Source organism: Coregonus lavaretus (assembly GCF_964263955.1).
Source record: "Coregonus lavaretus genome assembly, chromosome: 9".
NCBI classification, from domain to species: domain Eukaryota; kingdom Metazoa; phylum Chordata; class Actinopteri; order Salmoniformes; family Salmonidae; genus Coregonus; species Coregonus lavaretus.
In genome coordinates, this window is record NC_139996.1 from 14,796,790 (window position 1) to 14,813,092 (window position 16,303).

General features: G+C 43.3%; 1 protein-coding gene across 1 annotated transcript in view; it reads right to left on the bottom strand.

Annotated features, from left to right (window-relative positions):
- Window positions 1-16,303, bottom strand: part of LOC311134594 (uncharacterized protein) — a gene marked incomplete at its 5' end in the record, with an annotated part of 38,942 nt that overhangs the window by 16,195 nt on the left and 6,444 nt on the right. Inside the window, 3 exon segments of the mRNA XM_084168329.1 lie at window positions 215-319; window positions 10,705-10,814; window positions 14,489-14,606. Of these exon segments, the coding sequence (XP_084024455.1) occupies window positions 215-319; window positions 10,705-10,814; window positions 14,489-14,606 (333 nt within the window).

A 16,303-nucleotide genomic window follows, 5' to 3' on the forward strand; every position in this document is an offset into this window, starting at 1 on the left:
AATGTGGCCTAGTTATGACAGTACATCCATCTCAGTTTTATGAGGCCATATATGGTGTGTGCCCTGTGCCAGTAATGTAGACACTAGGGAGTCTTCCCCCGTTGTACTGGATAGTTCCTGGGATATAGCGGCTCATGCAGGGCAGGATGTGTGAAGCCTAGACCACTTGGTTATAGATCCCCCATAAGCACCCTGGTAAACTGAACTGCCTCACCCTTCCTTACTGGGTTCTTGGCCTCCAATGTAGGTCCATCCACACTCTCCTGCTGCTCCTTCACCTTAGTGGGCAGTGGTGGTGGTGTAGGTTTCTCATTTTTGCCTGCAACAAGAGGAATAAACACTATATGAAGATGGGGGTGTAACCAGCAAGGCATGAAACAGGCTAGCCATCTGCAGCTGACCAACAAGACAACTTTGATTGATTTAGAGCAAGGTACTGTACGTGTCATCAAGTCAGACCACATCTCTGTAATAACATGCACTGTAGGTCTACTGTACAAAGCCATATTTGAGGTTTTGGCCTTCCATTGAGTCATCTGATGTTAAAACACTATTCACCCCGACCAACCCTTACATCCACAGATTTTGGCCCTCAATTCATCAATCAATGCCAGAGGTGGGTTAGAAGTTCTCTTCTGCAGTGAAATTCAAACAATAACAAGAATTGACATGCATGTTCACTATCCTCTGGAACATTAAAAAGGAAGCCAGGACTCCAAAAGGAAGCTTTGTTGACTGCGGTCCAACCTTTGCCTAAGTAGATTTATTAGTGTCCTAGTTCAATGCTGTGGATTTTCTCTAGGAGCTGATCAGCTAAATAGGCCGGGCTGAGGGAGGCCCATACACAATATTTGGAAGGCGGATGATGTTAATAGAGCAGAACACCACAGAAAGATGGCATTCGCTTCAAAGAGCATGAGCCAAACAGATTAGCAGATGATGCAAAATAAAAAAGGTTTAGCCCCGCAGACTAATGCTATAATGACAGAGGCAGGCTGGGTAATCCACTGATAGTAAAGATTTTCTGTGCCATTTCAGAGGAAGGCTTTTTTTCCCCCCAACACTCGCTACACAGGAAGAGTGGGAGCTAGAGTGACTGCTCAGTTCACAAGACCAGGAAGTCCTAGCCTAAGGTTGTCACTTCCTATTGACCCTGGACACTTCGTGTCTTTAGAGTTTGCTTTATCTTGGCCAGGTCGCAGTTGTAAATGAGAACTTGTTCTCAACTGGCCTACCTGGTTAAATTAAAAATAAATTTAAAAAAAAGAGTGGACTGGAGTGTTTGAACTGTGGGGAAGACGAGTGGGTGCTATAAATAATAGTACAGTACGTTACATTACGTTATGTTATGAATGTCACAGAGGAGGGAGCTGGGGCAGAGCCTGGATAATATAAAGGTTGTTTGGCTTAACCCTGTGAATTAAAAGTGACCTCATCTGCCCTCAGGTCCTTTGCTGACACAAGGCTGAAATTACACACACGCACAATGTCCATGAGCTCTCCCCGATGATTGACAAGCAGAGTTTTCTATGACTCAGGACCTAATAAGAAGCTATAAAGATGACGGTTTGTCTGCTTTCTGTTTCAAATGACATACTCTGAGTGAAAGCCGATTCGTAATTGCCCTGGAATTAGCGATGACATACAGTTTTGAAGGTTGTGTTTTTCTTTTTACAGAAGTGCTGCCCTCAGGATCATAGCACACAATCGGCAGTCCTCATCAGATTCGTCTGACATTGCTCAACGGGGCTTTTTCCTGCTGATCAACTTCAAAACAGCAGCTATAAACAAACTAAAAGGAGAGTGTGCATTTATCAATAGGAACACATTGATAAAACTCCTCTTCATCATTCTGGGAGAGCAGTGTTGAACAGAACTTGTGCCAAGACAAGCTATTACATGACTCCAGCCTTTCCCAGGCCTACTTTCATCCCCAAACCTAATGATCCCAATGAATCTAGCACATAACACTCTATAAGTACTGTGCAGTATGTGTGTGGTCACTGGCCTAATGGTGGCTTTATTGCCTTCATACATTACTGTATCACTGTATGTGTCTTAGGGCAGAATGTTGGTGGTGGATTAGTATAAAAGGGTAATCCACAGGGGAAAAGATTTAGAACATCTGTAGGATTCACGACATTGTGTCTGTGCATCCCAGGTACATCACAGATCAGAGCCAATAGAGACGTCGAAGCATCAAATGTCAAACCTATAGGCCTACATTTCTGAGTTACTACAAGGAAACTAGAGTTAGTTTTATAATAACAATGGCCTACAAAAGTAATTAATGCGAAAGCTGCTTGGTCATCACCACAGAACAGCAGTGAAAGCACATTCCCGCCCTGAAACTGATAGCAACCACTTCCTCTGATGCACACAGAAACATAATGTTGGCCTGGCAACCTGTTGCCACGGCACCTACGGATAGGAACCCTGGACACAGATTAAACCCGAGGCCCGTCTGTGCTGATGCATTTCCAGCAACTCCACATACACTAGGTCAGCATTAAAAGTTGACTACTCGAAGTAGCTACTTAAGGTTTGGATGGCAACAGACCTTGAAGGACCTTTTCTGTAAAGAAGGGGTAATTAGGAGTTCATTCTCCTCACGATTAACTGCAACATTGGCATGGATTAGGAAACACACCATCGTACAGGCATAGCAAAGCCTGATGTGCGACAAAGAGTAGCCCTTACCAACATTGTGAATTTACATTACGCAAAATAATGTACTGTAAAGGTCAAGCCAATACGGCACATGCTACAGCATTAGCATAATGACAGCCTAGTGTTCTAGACCTAACGCTACAGCATTAGCATCATGACAACCTAGTGTTCTAGACCTAACGCTACAGCATTAGCATCATGACAACCTAGTGTTCTAGACCTAACGCTACAGCATTAGCATCATGACAGCCTAGTGTTCTAGACCTAACGCTACAGCATTAGCATCATGACAGCCTAGTGTTCTAGACCTAACGCTACAGCATTAGCATCATGACAGCCTAGTGTTCTAGACCTATGATTAGCATGGCATTGTTGGGTTGTCTAAAACTGGAGTGCCCGGAGGCCAAAGCAGTTTACTGAACTGTACTTGCGGGTGCCTCTGTCTTTACATCACCAATATAGCGCAGCCTAAGGGGTAGAGCTAACATTCAACTCAAACCAATACAGACGATCCCACGATAACCAAGTAGGCACCACATTTGACAGGCAGGATATCCTTCCTTTCCGTTTTGTGGTGTGCGAACACCACAAAACGGAAAGACATCAAATATGAATTGCTTTCCACAGGGTGCCCATTGCATGAAGAGACAGACATTTGTAGACTAGTTTAGTATAGCTAGCCACAGGTAAGATTCAGATTCATTGTATTCCATATAGAGAGCAATAGTAATGGCGTCATTTTGTAGGCAAGCGACTCGGCCATGGCTCGTTGGCGAAAGCCTATGAGGAAATTAATGTTTTTTTTGGGATAAATGCCAAATATAAGGTCTGTAGTAAACACAGGCTTAGGAGATCTTATACGCTTTGCTCTATGAGAATCAGCTAACTTCCCTTCTTTCTGAATTTTGAAGCATTTATGTAATCAAAACAAGCACATAAAGGCTTCATAATGGTAATGTTAACGGACTGATGTATAAGACCTAAGCCGGTGTTAACCTCAGACCTTATTTTCTGTGTTTATCCCAGAACCCCATTACATTTCCCCCATAGGAGTGGCTGAACGAACCAGAGGTAACTATTTTCAGTTTTTTAGGACTACAAGCTAGCGAGCTTGATAGTGTACATGAAGGTCAATGCACATGAAGTCATTACTGTGTGTGTGTAATGGCAAGTGTACTATAGCATTTAGATCACTTTAAGAGATGACTAGAGCAATTTCTGTCAATTATATTCCTAATGACCACTAGAAAGACCAAAGACCACAAGCAAAACATTTAAAGATGGGCGTCTAGTTGAGGATGTGGAATTACAAGGGAACACAGCCTGTATTTATGCACTGGGTCACAGTCAGGGTTAACGACAAACTTACAGGAGCTGTGTGGACTTGCAGACATCTTATCAGTCTAGCTCATCTCTCTAACATCAAAGATTCCTCATTCAAAGAACCTGCCCACCTTCACAGAGGAGAACCGAGACAGACTACTGCTTTGGCCTGTGGGGAAACAATGGAGACAGGGAGATATTTTGGAGGAGAATAAGCCCACATTCAAGGCGAAACCCCCTGAATGAACAGATACAGCAGCTTGTTCATGTCATATTAATAATATTCAATCATTTCTACAGGTTTCCTGACAGCCAGCATGTTAATAGATAGAGGTGAGCCAGTAACAAACATTTAAACATCCGGTTATCAGGTTGTTTAGAAAAGTGCACACCACCTAAGTTCACCAACACAACAGACGTTAGCACTTTGCAGAGCTTAGGCAAACTTTAAAGTGGTTTAATGTTGGATAGTGAAGAGTTTAGACAAACAGGCTGTTGAAGTCTCCTAGCGGGAATAGGTGACGTGGCGGTGTGGAGGAGAGGGCAGAGGTCCACAGCAGCAGGAAACCTGATAAAGGGTAAAAGGAGCTCTGAAAAACAGGACAAGGGCTACAAAACAGCCAGGGACGGGGCCAAGGAACACAGCAGAACAATACTAAATAAGTAGTTACCTGCGTAACAAAATGCCTGTTTTCATAAGATTGTTTTCATAAACCTAGTCAACTTATGTCAAAAAACACAATTCGAGTAGACAAGACATCACAGAATAAGTGAGGTGTATAGTGATATGAAGATTTATCAAGCTCTGTTTCACTGTACTGCTTTGCAACCCAGTTACTCCAAGTTATAGTAGACCTACAATAGAAAAGGTGCCAGTTATGTCAACACAACTTACAGCGTGTTAAAATGTATCTTATTTGTTTTCGTAATGCAATCCATTGAGACCGAGAGAGATCTCAACTGCTTCAGTGACTGATTAAGAAATTAGGGATTGAATAGTCCCAGCTCATCCTTCCATCTGTATAATAGCCTTTCTGGATAAATTCCATAAAACCAGGGAAAACCCAAGGGATTTTGGTTTCCCACATGCCAAGACCTAAACAGTGTTATAACTGAAACACACATAAACAGGCTGCTTCCTGCTTTTGGACAGCAGGACTGTAAGCTTTTCATAGGAATCTCTTTCATAAAATTCTCAGGAATGTGAGTCAGGTTGCACATTGTGAGATTTTACAATTAATCCAAAGATAGTTGCACTATAACAACTGATATGTTGTTAAAGCATAGATGACCTGCCAATGCAGTTCAGGGTAAACCCAGATAGGCTGCCATCTTGCAGGTTTGTCATTTCACAGATAGGTGCTCACAAAGTGTGACACGTAGACCAAACTCAAATAAATGAATACAGTCCCTTTACCTAGGCATTAACTGGTAATTGCAACGCCTAGTCCTAAATTGCAGTTGAGGATGATCCCCCCCGCTTTTCAATACGTTACAACAGAAACCTGTGAACAGACCACACATGGGCCAGTGTCGGGAAGACAGTCTATCAGATGCCTATCACCTCGTTAAAGACTCTTCTAAAATAGTGAGGGGACTTAACTGCATTGTCTCGATTACCTTTCTCAAACTCCATGAATTAATCAATGAATGAATGGCATGTATTCACTCATTCCTCAGATTTATTGTCAACTGTCTGGAGCCCTAACAAACCCCTAGAGCCTCAAATTGCATTCTCACACAATCAATCATTGTTGATACTTGTTACACCAAGCTCTCAAAAGTGTCTGAGGGGAGCTGCTACTGTTTCCCGATGTTACAGTATCTAACACAAAACCTGATATCTTTCATATAATAGACTGACGTTTGTTATGAGGCAAAGAAGTCATTACCCAAGGATAGATTCCCATCATGCATTTGTTTTCTGCACATTAATTATGTTCCTGGCAGCCTGTTTGTTGAGCAAATATTAAGTGGCACGAGCGGTCACGCCTGATGTAAGCTAGCCTAAACCCAGTGAACTCAACAGGCCTCTCAGCAAGAAAACCTCATAAGGAAAGAGATCACATTTGAATCAGAGCTCAAATCAAGAGTTCATCTCCTTTAGGGAAACAACCATTCTATGGACTCTGATTATTCATTTAATGACAAAAAGGAATATTCTGTGCCAAACTTAGTTACAAATCTCTTCAATGCCATTTTATTCCTATACAGCAACATTTCAATATGTGAGCCACTTGGCCTGTGCCTTTCCCATTTATTTTACTTTGAACTGTATGGCTCGTACTCCTGGTGAGGCAAAGATCTCCCTGAGCAACAGGTGCATCACAAGGAGATACAGACAATGGACACCAGTCAGTCCACCATTGTGTCAATTAGGAGTCTACTTTCCTCATCTATCAATCAGTCGTTGCTCATCTCTGCTTGATAGCAGTCTACCAGCTCCCTTGAGAAGATCAGTCATAGAGGTCAGGTTACAAAGGCTCCTCAGACACCCAAAACTGCCCACTTCCCAGGGTGCTAATCAACACTCAAGTATAAACCAACATTGCCCTATGTTTTAATAGGACTCTAACCCTGCTGCAAGGTCAAGGGTCAGACTGGGGGGGCAGAGGCCAAACAAGGACCCTGAGAAGAGTAAGTGGAGACCAAGAAGGAGGGGAAGCTACTTTACATCCATCCTTCTCTCCATTCTAAAGTCATCACATAATTATGACCAAAAACTAAACAAATTATGAGCAATCTGAAGGACCCGGACAATAATTCAACCTCTTTACCAGACTTTTAATGTAATAATTTATGATGGCAAAACACTGGACAGAAGCAGGTCTCCAACCACCAGCTCAGAGAGAAATTACAGGCTGCAACATACACAGGTCTTATCCTCTCACTCAGACTCTGATAAGACTGCACAGCACGTTGTCGTATGTGAGTGCACCTTTAGTGATTTGGGGGCGGACATATGAGGTAGCTTCATCCCCTCCGAGGCCCTGATGAGACAACACAGCTCCAAGAGGATCAGGCCCTGCCTTGAAAAGAACACTTTCCCTTCTCCAGATGTCTGACACAGTCACACAAGAATACCCACTGCATCAAATCTCTGCCCTTTGCATTGTATAAAATGCCTGTAACGTCCTGAGGAGACAGAAATGCAGTACAGAGCCCACAATACAGGACTGATCATTATCGTAAATTCACATTTTGACTCTATAAAACAGTAGACTGCATGCACATCTTAACCCCTCAATAAGTAAACATTATTAGGGAACTATTAATCATTGAGGCCTCCTGCTGGGGCTGGTTCCCCTGCATGTGCACAAATTCAGAAGATGTCCCATTCTGGTAAACCTGCTGTAACAGTCCTCCTCGGGGTAACCACATGGGTGACTGGAGATCAAAACAAACTAAACAAAAATTATATATATATATGTCACGTGCCGAATACCGTGAAATGCTTACTTCCAAGCCCTTAACTCTATTTTCTTAACCAACAATGCAGTTAAGAAAATATTTACTAAATAAAGTAAAAATATAAAAATGACAATGAGGCTATATACAGAGGGTACCGGTACCGAGTCAATGTGCGGGGGTACAGGTTAGTCGAGGTCATTTGGACTAACAGATTGAGCATTGTACCAGTTTGACTTCAGAAAACGGTACTCTGCTCAGGATGTTCTAATGCAAGGCTACAGTGCACACAAAGGACAGTGACTCCCAGGACAGTTGGAGAGACTTTTAAATAAAGCAGATGAGCCAGCCATGGGGACACATCTCACTGTTATGTCCCTTCAGAAAGACTACAGTTGAGGTAGAGGTTGTACCTAAAACATTACATTGAAAACTGCAAAAAAGCCAGAAAACATTTAAAAGTAAATTTTTCTCCATTCTTGGATGACCAGGGGTGTTCAGGCAATTACACCTGCTCGTCAGGTCAACTCCTCACCACTTTGATGAGGACACAACTGAACAGGGGTGGATCAAAACCCTGCTGAGCCAGGGCAGGACCATGGGAGGAGGGGGCAATGGATTAGCTGAGTGTGCAGTTGAGATACATTTCCCCAAAATGAATTTTCTATAGATAACTGCACTGACTTGAATCAGGGCGTGTGGTCTGAAACCAGCAAGCCTCCTCGGGTTACAGAGAAACAACACCACTAGCTCAGGGAGAGAACAGTACAATGCAAACAGAGGCTTTTCTAATTAGCTCGTTTTACATGTGTAGAGCAAACCTCAACGGATAAAAAAATATCCCTGCTATTGCTTTATCCAAGGTGACAAACATTCAGCTCAGTCATGCAAAAGCTCTGAAATGTCCTCTGAGGTCATTCATTCACCTGCACAACCCTACTTGGATAGAAGAACATGCCCTGACATGACCTTACGAGAGAAGCCTCATCTTTTTTATTTGCACAGGTAATGCAAGGAAAACATATTCTGACCTCTTGAAATCGTATCTACAAATATCACAATTCCGCAGCTACATATGTTCACATTGTTTGGTCCTTGGATTAATGCACAGCAGCCAGATTTACTTAGCATTGGCACAAAGGCATACATGTTACCAAATATACCTCAATGATGCACACTCAAATATTATAATCCAGGACAACTGTTCTCTTTGCTTAGACAGAACTGAGTCCAGATCAGTCCTACAGGTGAAGGTGGCCCTCGTCTCCTGCTACAGTAGCAGCCCTTTATTTAGCCTCAGAAAGCAGCTGAGTCATTGCACCAGCACAGGGGAACAACATGCTGAGAGAGAAAGAGTGAGAGAAAAAGAGAAAGACGTGCCATCACTGTTGTGCTGACTAAAGCACTAGCACCGGACCAGAGGGCCAGAGCAGCGAGCAAGCTAGCTCACACAAGCAGAGTACAATCCTGCTCCAACACAGGAGGTAGCAGCTAGAACTCATTATAGCTCCAGAACACACTATTACCAAAATTATTTTTCTTTAAGTCTATATTGATGTCTGCCATTTCATGCATATTTCAAAACTAGCTATTTTAGAGGAGAATCTCATGTCTGTACAATATCAGTGGAGATAAAAAGGTGTTGGCATGGTTGGTGAGGATAGGAGACAAAGTGAATGTTGTAATTAATTCATAGCGGTAGAGATGACTGCTTCATTGAGGACAGAAAGCAAGAGCGCTGTACTCGTCATCTGCTCAAAACTCAGAGGAACACCAACCACCTATACTCTAGAATGGACAGACCTGCCAAGTGCTGCTAATCATTAACAAACTAACCCTTCCAGTAAAAAACCAATGTAACTGGTTCTGAAAAATCTAGACCCTTGTGTACCCATAACAGTTCCATCCTTTTTAGAGTTCACTGGGCCTCAGTCTGTCATAGTACCTATAGAGCAGGTTGTCAAACATGTCCACAAAGACTGGGGCCAGGCTGGGTCTGAAGGCCTGGTTACTGATGGGCTTTGATTTAGCTCCTCTCTCCCTGGGGCCAGAGGGGCAGCTAGCTACACAGCAGGCAGTGTGGATGACTCATCCTGACTCTCACACAACGGCCTGATGAGAGATTCACATAGTAAAACCTGCTGCGGTGCTGAGCCTTTCAATTAGCTTTACAGTGGGGCCCCTGGTCCAGACTGATCCACACTGAAAACAGGGCCTGCGGCAGCCATTTTGCAACCATACTGTGACTCACTGACAGGGTCTCCAGGAGTCTCTCCCAGTCAGAGCCGACAGTGCTCACGTGTCAGATGGCATTCCAGCACGTCTGGTGTGAAGATAAAACCACAACAGGGAGGGGGCCTGTCGAGTCAGGTACTGAATATCTCAACGAAATATGTTCCCCTTTTGTCTGCCTTGAGAGAGTGGACACAAACACGGCGACGCGACTCAGACGCAGGCACGGAGATCTGAGGGGAGGCTCTGTAACGTGTTGCTCATGCTGGCGACAGCGGTTGTGTAAGACATGGGATCAGATCAGCACAGAGCTCATAGCAGCTAATCAAGGAGCCCTTTCACTCTCAGAGAAAGTATTATACTTACTGTGCCGGGATTGTGGCTACAGTCACTGTAGCTGTGGGAGGGAATGATGATCTCACACACGCACATAACCATAAAACATACAAAGGGTCTGGCATGACCCAGTTCATCTCTGAATGCTAAATCACGGTCATCCATTAGTACCATGGGTTAAAGCACCAACACAGGTCTGAGTGGCAAGGGAGTGAGCACCAAAAGAGTGAGCACCATGATCTAATGGTGAATCAACCAATTTGCTACACAGCGAAAAGGATAAAACAGCAAGGGTAGAAAGAAAAGAGCCCACAGTCTCAGTTTGAAGATAAACAAGGACACAGAGAATCGTCCGTTTTGCCTTTTGTCATCGGTCTTGACAAAATTAGCAACACAAAGCGCATACTTTACAGTGAGCTTTGTGAATCATTCCCAGGGTCCAGGTAAAACAGCGCTGACATTTAGTCAGGATTAACAAGCGTTTTACAGACTCACCCAACCAAATCAATGACTATCATAGACCACCAGATAAGGCCTGGCCACTGGGGACTGTGCAGCAGAGTGGAAGACTATCTCAGGTTACTCTGTCAGACCTTGCCACTTAACCTTTAGTTTCCCACCCACTTCTCCCATTACAGCATTAGGGCTTGACATTGGTCAAACACAGAACGCAGGGTGAAGTCCAGTAGAGTAATTTAATTGTACCACTACAACAATGTGTGTGTGTGGTGTTACCTGGGTGGTGTCCCTCAGTCTCCTCCAACACCAGGCTGTTCATGCACTTGATCTCCCATTCCTGTACCTCTGTGCTCCACAGGGCTGGGAGCAGGACACAGTGCTGAGAGCTGGGGGGGGTTGGACAGACAGGGCCTCACATTAGTACACCAAAGCTTCTTAAATCATCTCCTCCTCATTCAACTTTCATCAGCCATCACATCAGTTGGAGGCAATACATGGCAGAGGGCTTTATAGGCAAAAATTAAAAACATGCCAAATTGAATTGGCCCTCAAGACTCAAACTCTAAGTCTCAATGGCATTAGTCAAACCTTTGATACAGTGCATTCGGAAAGTATTCAGACCCCTTGATTTTTCAAAATGTGTTAGGTTACAGCCTTATTCTAAAATTGATTATTGTTTTTTTTCAATCTACGCACAATACCCCATAACGACAGAGCAAAAACAAAGTTTTGAAATAAAAAAATAAAACTGAAATATAACATTTACATAAGTATTCAGACCCTTTACACAGTACTTTGTTGAAGCACCTTTTGACAGCAATTCAAATCAAATTTTATTTATAAAGCCCTTTTTACATCAGCAGATGTCACAAAGTGCTATACAGAAACCCAGCCTATAACCCCAAACAGCAAGCAATGCAAATGTAGAAGCATGGTGGCTAGGAAAAACTCCCTAGAAAGGCAGAAACCTAGGAAGAAACCTAGAGAGGAACCAGGCTCTCAGGGGTGGCCCTTCTGGCTGTGCCGGGTGGAGATTATAACAGTACATGGCCATTAAGGCCAGATTTTTCTACAAGATGTTCAAACGTTGATAGATGACCATCAGGGTCAAATAATAATCACAGTGGTTGTAGAGGTTGCAACAGGTCAGTACATCAGGAGTAAATGTCACTTGGCTTTACATAGCCGGGCATTTAGAGTTTGAAATAGCATGTGCGGTAGAGAGAGAGAGTTGAAAACAGCAGGTCTGGGACAAGGTAGCACGTCCGGTGAACAGGTCAGGGTTACAGCCGAGTCTTCTTGGGTATGACACCACAAGCTTGGCACACCTGTACTTTGAGAGTTTCTCCCATTCTTCTCTGAAGATCCTCTCAAGCTCTGTCCGGTTGGATGGGGAGCGTCGCTGCACAGCTATTTTCAGGGCTGTGCAGCGTCCGGGCCACTCAAGGACATTCAGAGACTTGTCCTGAAGCCACTCCTGCGTTGTCTTGGCTGTGTGTTTAGGGTCGTTGTCCTCTGAACCTTTGCCCCAGTCTGAGGTCTTGAGCGCTTTGGAGCAGGTTTTCATCAAGGATCTCTATACTTTGCTCCATTCATCTTTCCCCTCCATCCTAACTAGTCTCCCAGTCACTGCCGCTGACAGCATGATGCTGCCACCACGCTTCACCGTAGGGATGGTGCCAGGTTTCCTCCAGACGTGACACTTGGCATTCAGGCCAAAGAGTTCAATCTTGGTTTCATCAGACCAGAGAATCTTGTTTCTCATGGTCTGAGATTCATTTAGGTGCCTTTTGGCAAACTCGAAGCGGGCTGTCATGTGCCTTTTACTGAGAAGTGGCTTCCATCTGGCCACTACCATAAAGGCCTAATTGGTGGAGTGCTGCAGAGATGGTTGTCCTTCTGGACGGTTCTCCCATCTCCACAGAAGAATTCTGGAGCTCGTCAGAGTGACCATCGGGATCTTGGTCACCTCCCTGACCAAGGCCCTTCTCCCCCGATTGCTCAGTTTGGCCGGGCGGCCAGCTCTAGGAAGAGTTGGTGGTTCCAAACTTCTTCCATTTAACAATGATGGAGGACACGGTGTTCTTGGGGACCTTCAAGCTGCAGACATTTTTTAGTACCCTTCCCCAGATCTGTGCCTCGACACAATCCTGTCTCGGAGCTCTACAGACAATTCCTTCGACCTCATGGCTTGGTTTTTGCTCTGACATGCACTGTCAACTGTGGGACCTTATATAGACAGGTGTGTGCCTTTCCAAATCATGTCCAATCAATTGAATTTACCACAGGTGGACTCCAATCAAGTTGTAAGAACATCAAGGATGATCAATGGAAACAGGATGCACCTGAGCTAAATTTCAAGTCTTATAGCAAAGGGTATGAATATTTATGTAAATAAGGTATTTCAGTTTATTTATTTGTTATAAATTTGCTAACATTTTTACAAACCTGTTTTCGTTTTGTCATTATGGGGTATTGTGGGTAGAATGTTTTATTTAATCCATTTTAGAATAAGGCTGTAACGTAACAAAATGTGGAAAAAGAGGTCTGAATACTTTCCAAACACTGTATATCATGGTTATAAAAGCATTCAGTTAAAAAGCCCTTGGAGCTGGGACACAGCTTGTCCCTATGCTTCACGTCACACTGGCTCTTACATAAGCACCGTGAAAAAGTGGCCGCATTGATGTGGGCTTGTCAGTGAAAGGTTTCAAACAAATGAACTGTCAACTCCTCAGGCAGAGGGACGTGTCAATAGGCCTGAATGGAGATAAGGGGGGAAAGGGGTGGGCAGTGATGGCAGCCACTTTGGGGCAGAAACCAATAGAAACCATTCATCAGATGATTGTCTATTGGCGTTTCACTTGTCCACCTTCAACACTGTATTAAAACAGATAGGAGAGCCTGGCCATGGCCAAGGATTTTGAGTTAAAGCCAGGGTTAAATCAGGTCTCTTGAAAATATAATATTCTCAATGGGGTAACTGGGTGATAGGATACAACATAAAAACATCCTCTAACTGGCTGACTGCTCATAGCCTATTCCCTCTGTATGGATTACTTTCTGACCCTATACCCTTCTGCTTCCCCTACCCCACTCGCTCTCACTGAACAGGAAGGCTGTGGTTTCAGGGAACTTGTTTCTTCCTTTCGTAAGAGGATCCTGGCCCGAGACAGAGAAACCACTTAGCCATAACCTCACTGGGCTGGCACACAGATGCCAGGCTAGAAACAAGAGCCCTTCAATGTGGCATATGGCTCGGTGCCTGCTGACAACCGTCAAAAGGCTAAATATTCAAATGTAAACGACAACTAAATGACTTGTTTTGCTGGGAACATCCTCAAAGAAACTGAAAAGTTATTTCATAACTAATCTCAAATAATATCTCAATTTTATATTGCTTTGTAAAGTAATGCTTCTAATAGAAAGGCGAGTTAAATATACTAGTCGAGACCTAGAATGATCCCAAGTTGGGCAAAATCAATAAACATCCAATAGGTCCCTAAAATGCCATCTAAATCCTACAAGGACACCAACAAAACGTTTGCAAGGCACCGTTGCTATAACGACTCCCCCATCCAATAAAACAAAGCCTGGATATGCTCATGACACTCAATGTGCTGTTTATCCCACAGTAACAAGAGGCTAATCCACAGTTCTTCGGCCAAAGTAAACATTCTAGAGAGAAATATTTATTCAAAAGAGAGGCAGGCAAGATAACGATTAAAAGGATTTGGTAAAGATATTAAAACAAATATGATAAATGCTTCACATCATGAACTGCCCAGCCACTGTTATATACACAAACCCAGTACCCTTGCCATGTTTCCATAGGGACCGCTAGACGTCAACAAAATATGTTTAACTGCTGACGCTATATTGACTGATTTGCATTCATGAGACAAGTCCATTTAAGAGATGCTTGTATTGAAAACTAGAATTCAAAACGGCTGTCCACTAAAAGCAAATGTCTATAAAAGGTTCCTATGATGATTTAAAAACTACTGCGTGGGCCCAAGTCTCTATGTTTTTGAATGAGGAAGGATGATTTAACACTCACACATCCACAGGTACCCTTAGCAGCATGGGTAGCACGGCAGCCTCGTCAGTCAGGTTCATTAGCCGAGACTCCAGCAGCTGGATGATGGTGAGACCAGTACGGAACACAGCAGAGAGGCCTGGACACAAAGTAACCAGAAATATAGCTGGCAAAACAGCATAACCAGATCTGGGACCACTTAGTCAATAACAGTCAGTATAATAAAACACTAGATTGTGAGATAAGCAGGGACCTCTAGGACCTGTGAGCGTGTTTAGAAGGCAAACAAATCAAACTCAATTTTTGTTGACAAGATTAGCAAATTTAGGCATGACATGCAAACAACAAAACGCTGAGCTTTCATATTCATGTATAACAGACCAAATAATGAAAGACAATCGCTGTAGTTGAGTTCTGCAAAGTGAATGTGGAAGAGGTGAAAAAATTGGTGCCATCTATAATTAAGGACAAGCCACCTTGTACCGACAACCTGGATGGTAAATTGCTTAAGTTGGTAGCGGAATACGTCACGATTCCGGTTTGCCACATCTTCAATTTAAGCCTTGAAGACAGCATGTGCCCTCAGGCCTGGAGCGAGGAAAGGTAATTCCGCTGCCCAAGAATAGCAGAGCACCCTTTAATGGTTCAAACAGCCTGTTACCAGTGCTTAGACTTGACCAAATAAAAAGTTATTTTACAGAAAACAAATTAACAAACCTTCAGCATGCTTATAGGGAAGGGGACTGAACATGCTCGGCACTGACATACATTACTGATGATTGGCTTCAAGAAATTGATAGTAAGAAGATTGTGGGAGCCGTTTTGTTAGACTTCAGTGCAGCTTTTGACATCATTGATCCTAACCTATTGCTGAAAACTTAGACGTTATGGATTTGCATCCTCTGCCTTATGGATTGAGAGTTACCCATCTAATAGAACACAGAGGGTTTTCTTTAATGGGCGCTACTTGAATGCAAATTGGGTTGAGTGTGGTGTACCACAGGGCAGCTTGGGCCATTATTGTTCAGTTTTTACTAAACGACCTTCCACTGACCTTGAATAAAGCCTGTGTGTCTATGCACGCTGACGACTCAATAGTATACACGTCGGCTACGAAAGTAAAATTAATAATTGACACCCTTAACAGAGCTCCAGTCCGTTTTAGAATGGTAACAAGCAATAGGCTGGAGCTAAATAATCGCAAAAACTAATAGCATCGTTTTTGGGACAAATCCCTCACTCAACACTAAAACGCATTTAGATCTATTATTGAATAAATGTGGCGATTGAGCAATTTGATGAGACTAAACTGCTGGGTGTAACCCTAGATAGCAAGCGGTCATGGTCAAAACATATACACTTAATGGTTGCTCAAATGGGAAAAGGTCTGTTCATGCCACCTGGGGTCTTTTCACAGTCCTCAAATACAGAACAAATTCAAGAAAGCGTACAGTATTATATAGAGACATTATTGCATGGAACTCCATTCCATCTCATATTGCTCAAATGAACAGCAAACCTGGTTTCAAAAAACAGATAAAGCAACACCTCACGGCACAACGCCTCTCCCCTATTTGACCTAGATAGTTTGTGTGTATGTATTGATATGTAGGCTGTGTGTGCCTTTTTTTTTTTTTTATGTACGTAGTTCTGTCCTTGAGCTGTTCTTGTCTATTAATGTTCTGTATTATGTGATGTTTCATGTTTTGTGTGGACCCCAGGAAGAGTAGCTGCTGCTTTTGCAACAGCTAATGGGGATCCTAATCAAATACCAGTCGACCAGACAGGTCCTAGTTGTCACATCTGGACTACAGCCCAGTTGTGTGGTCACATAGG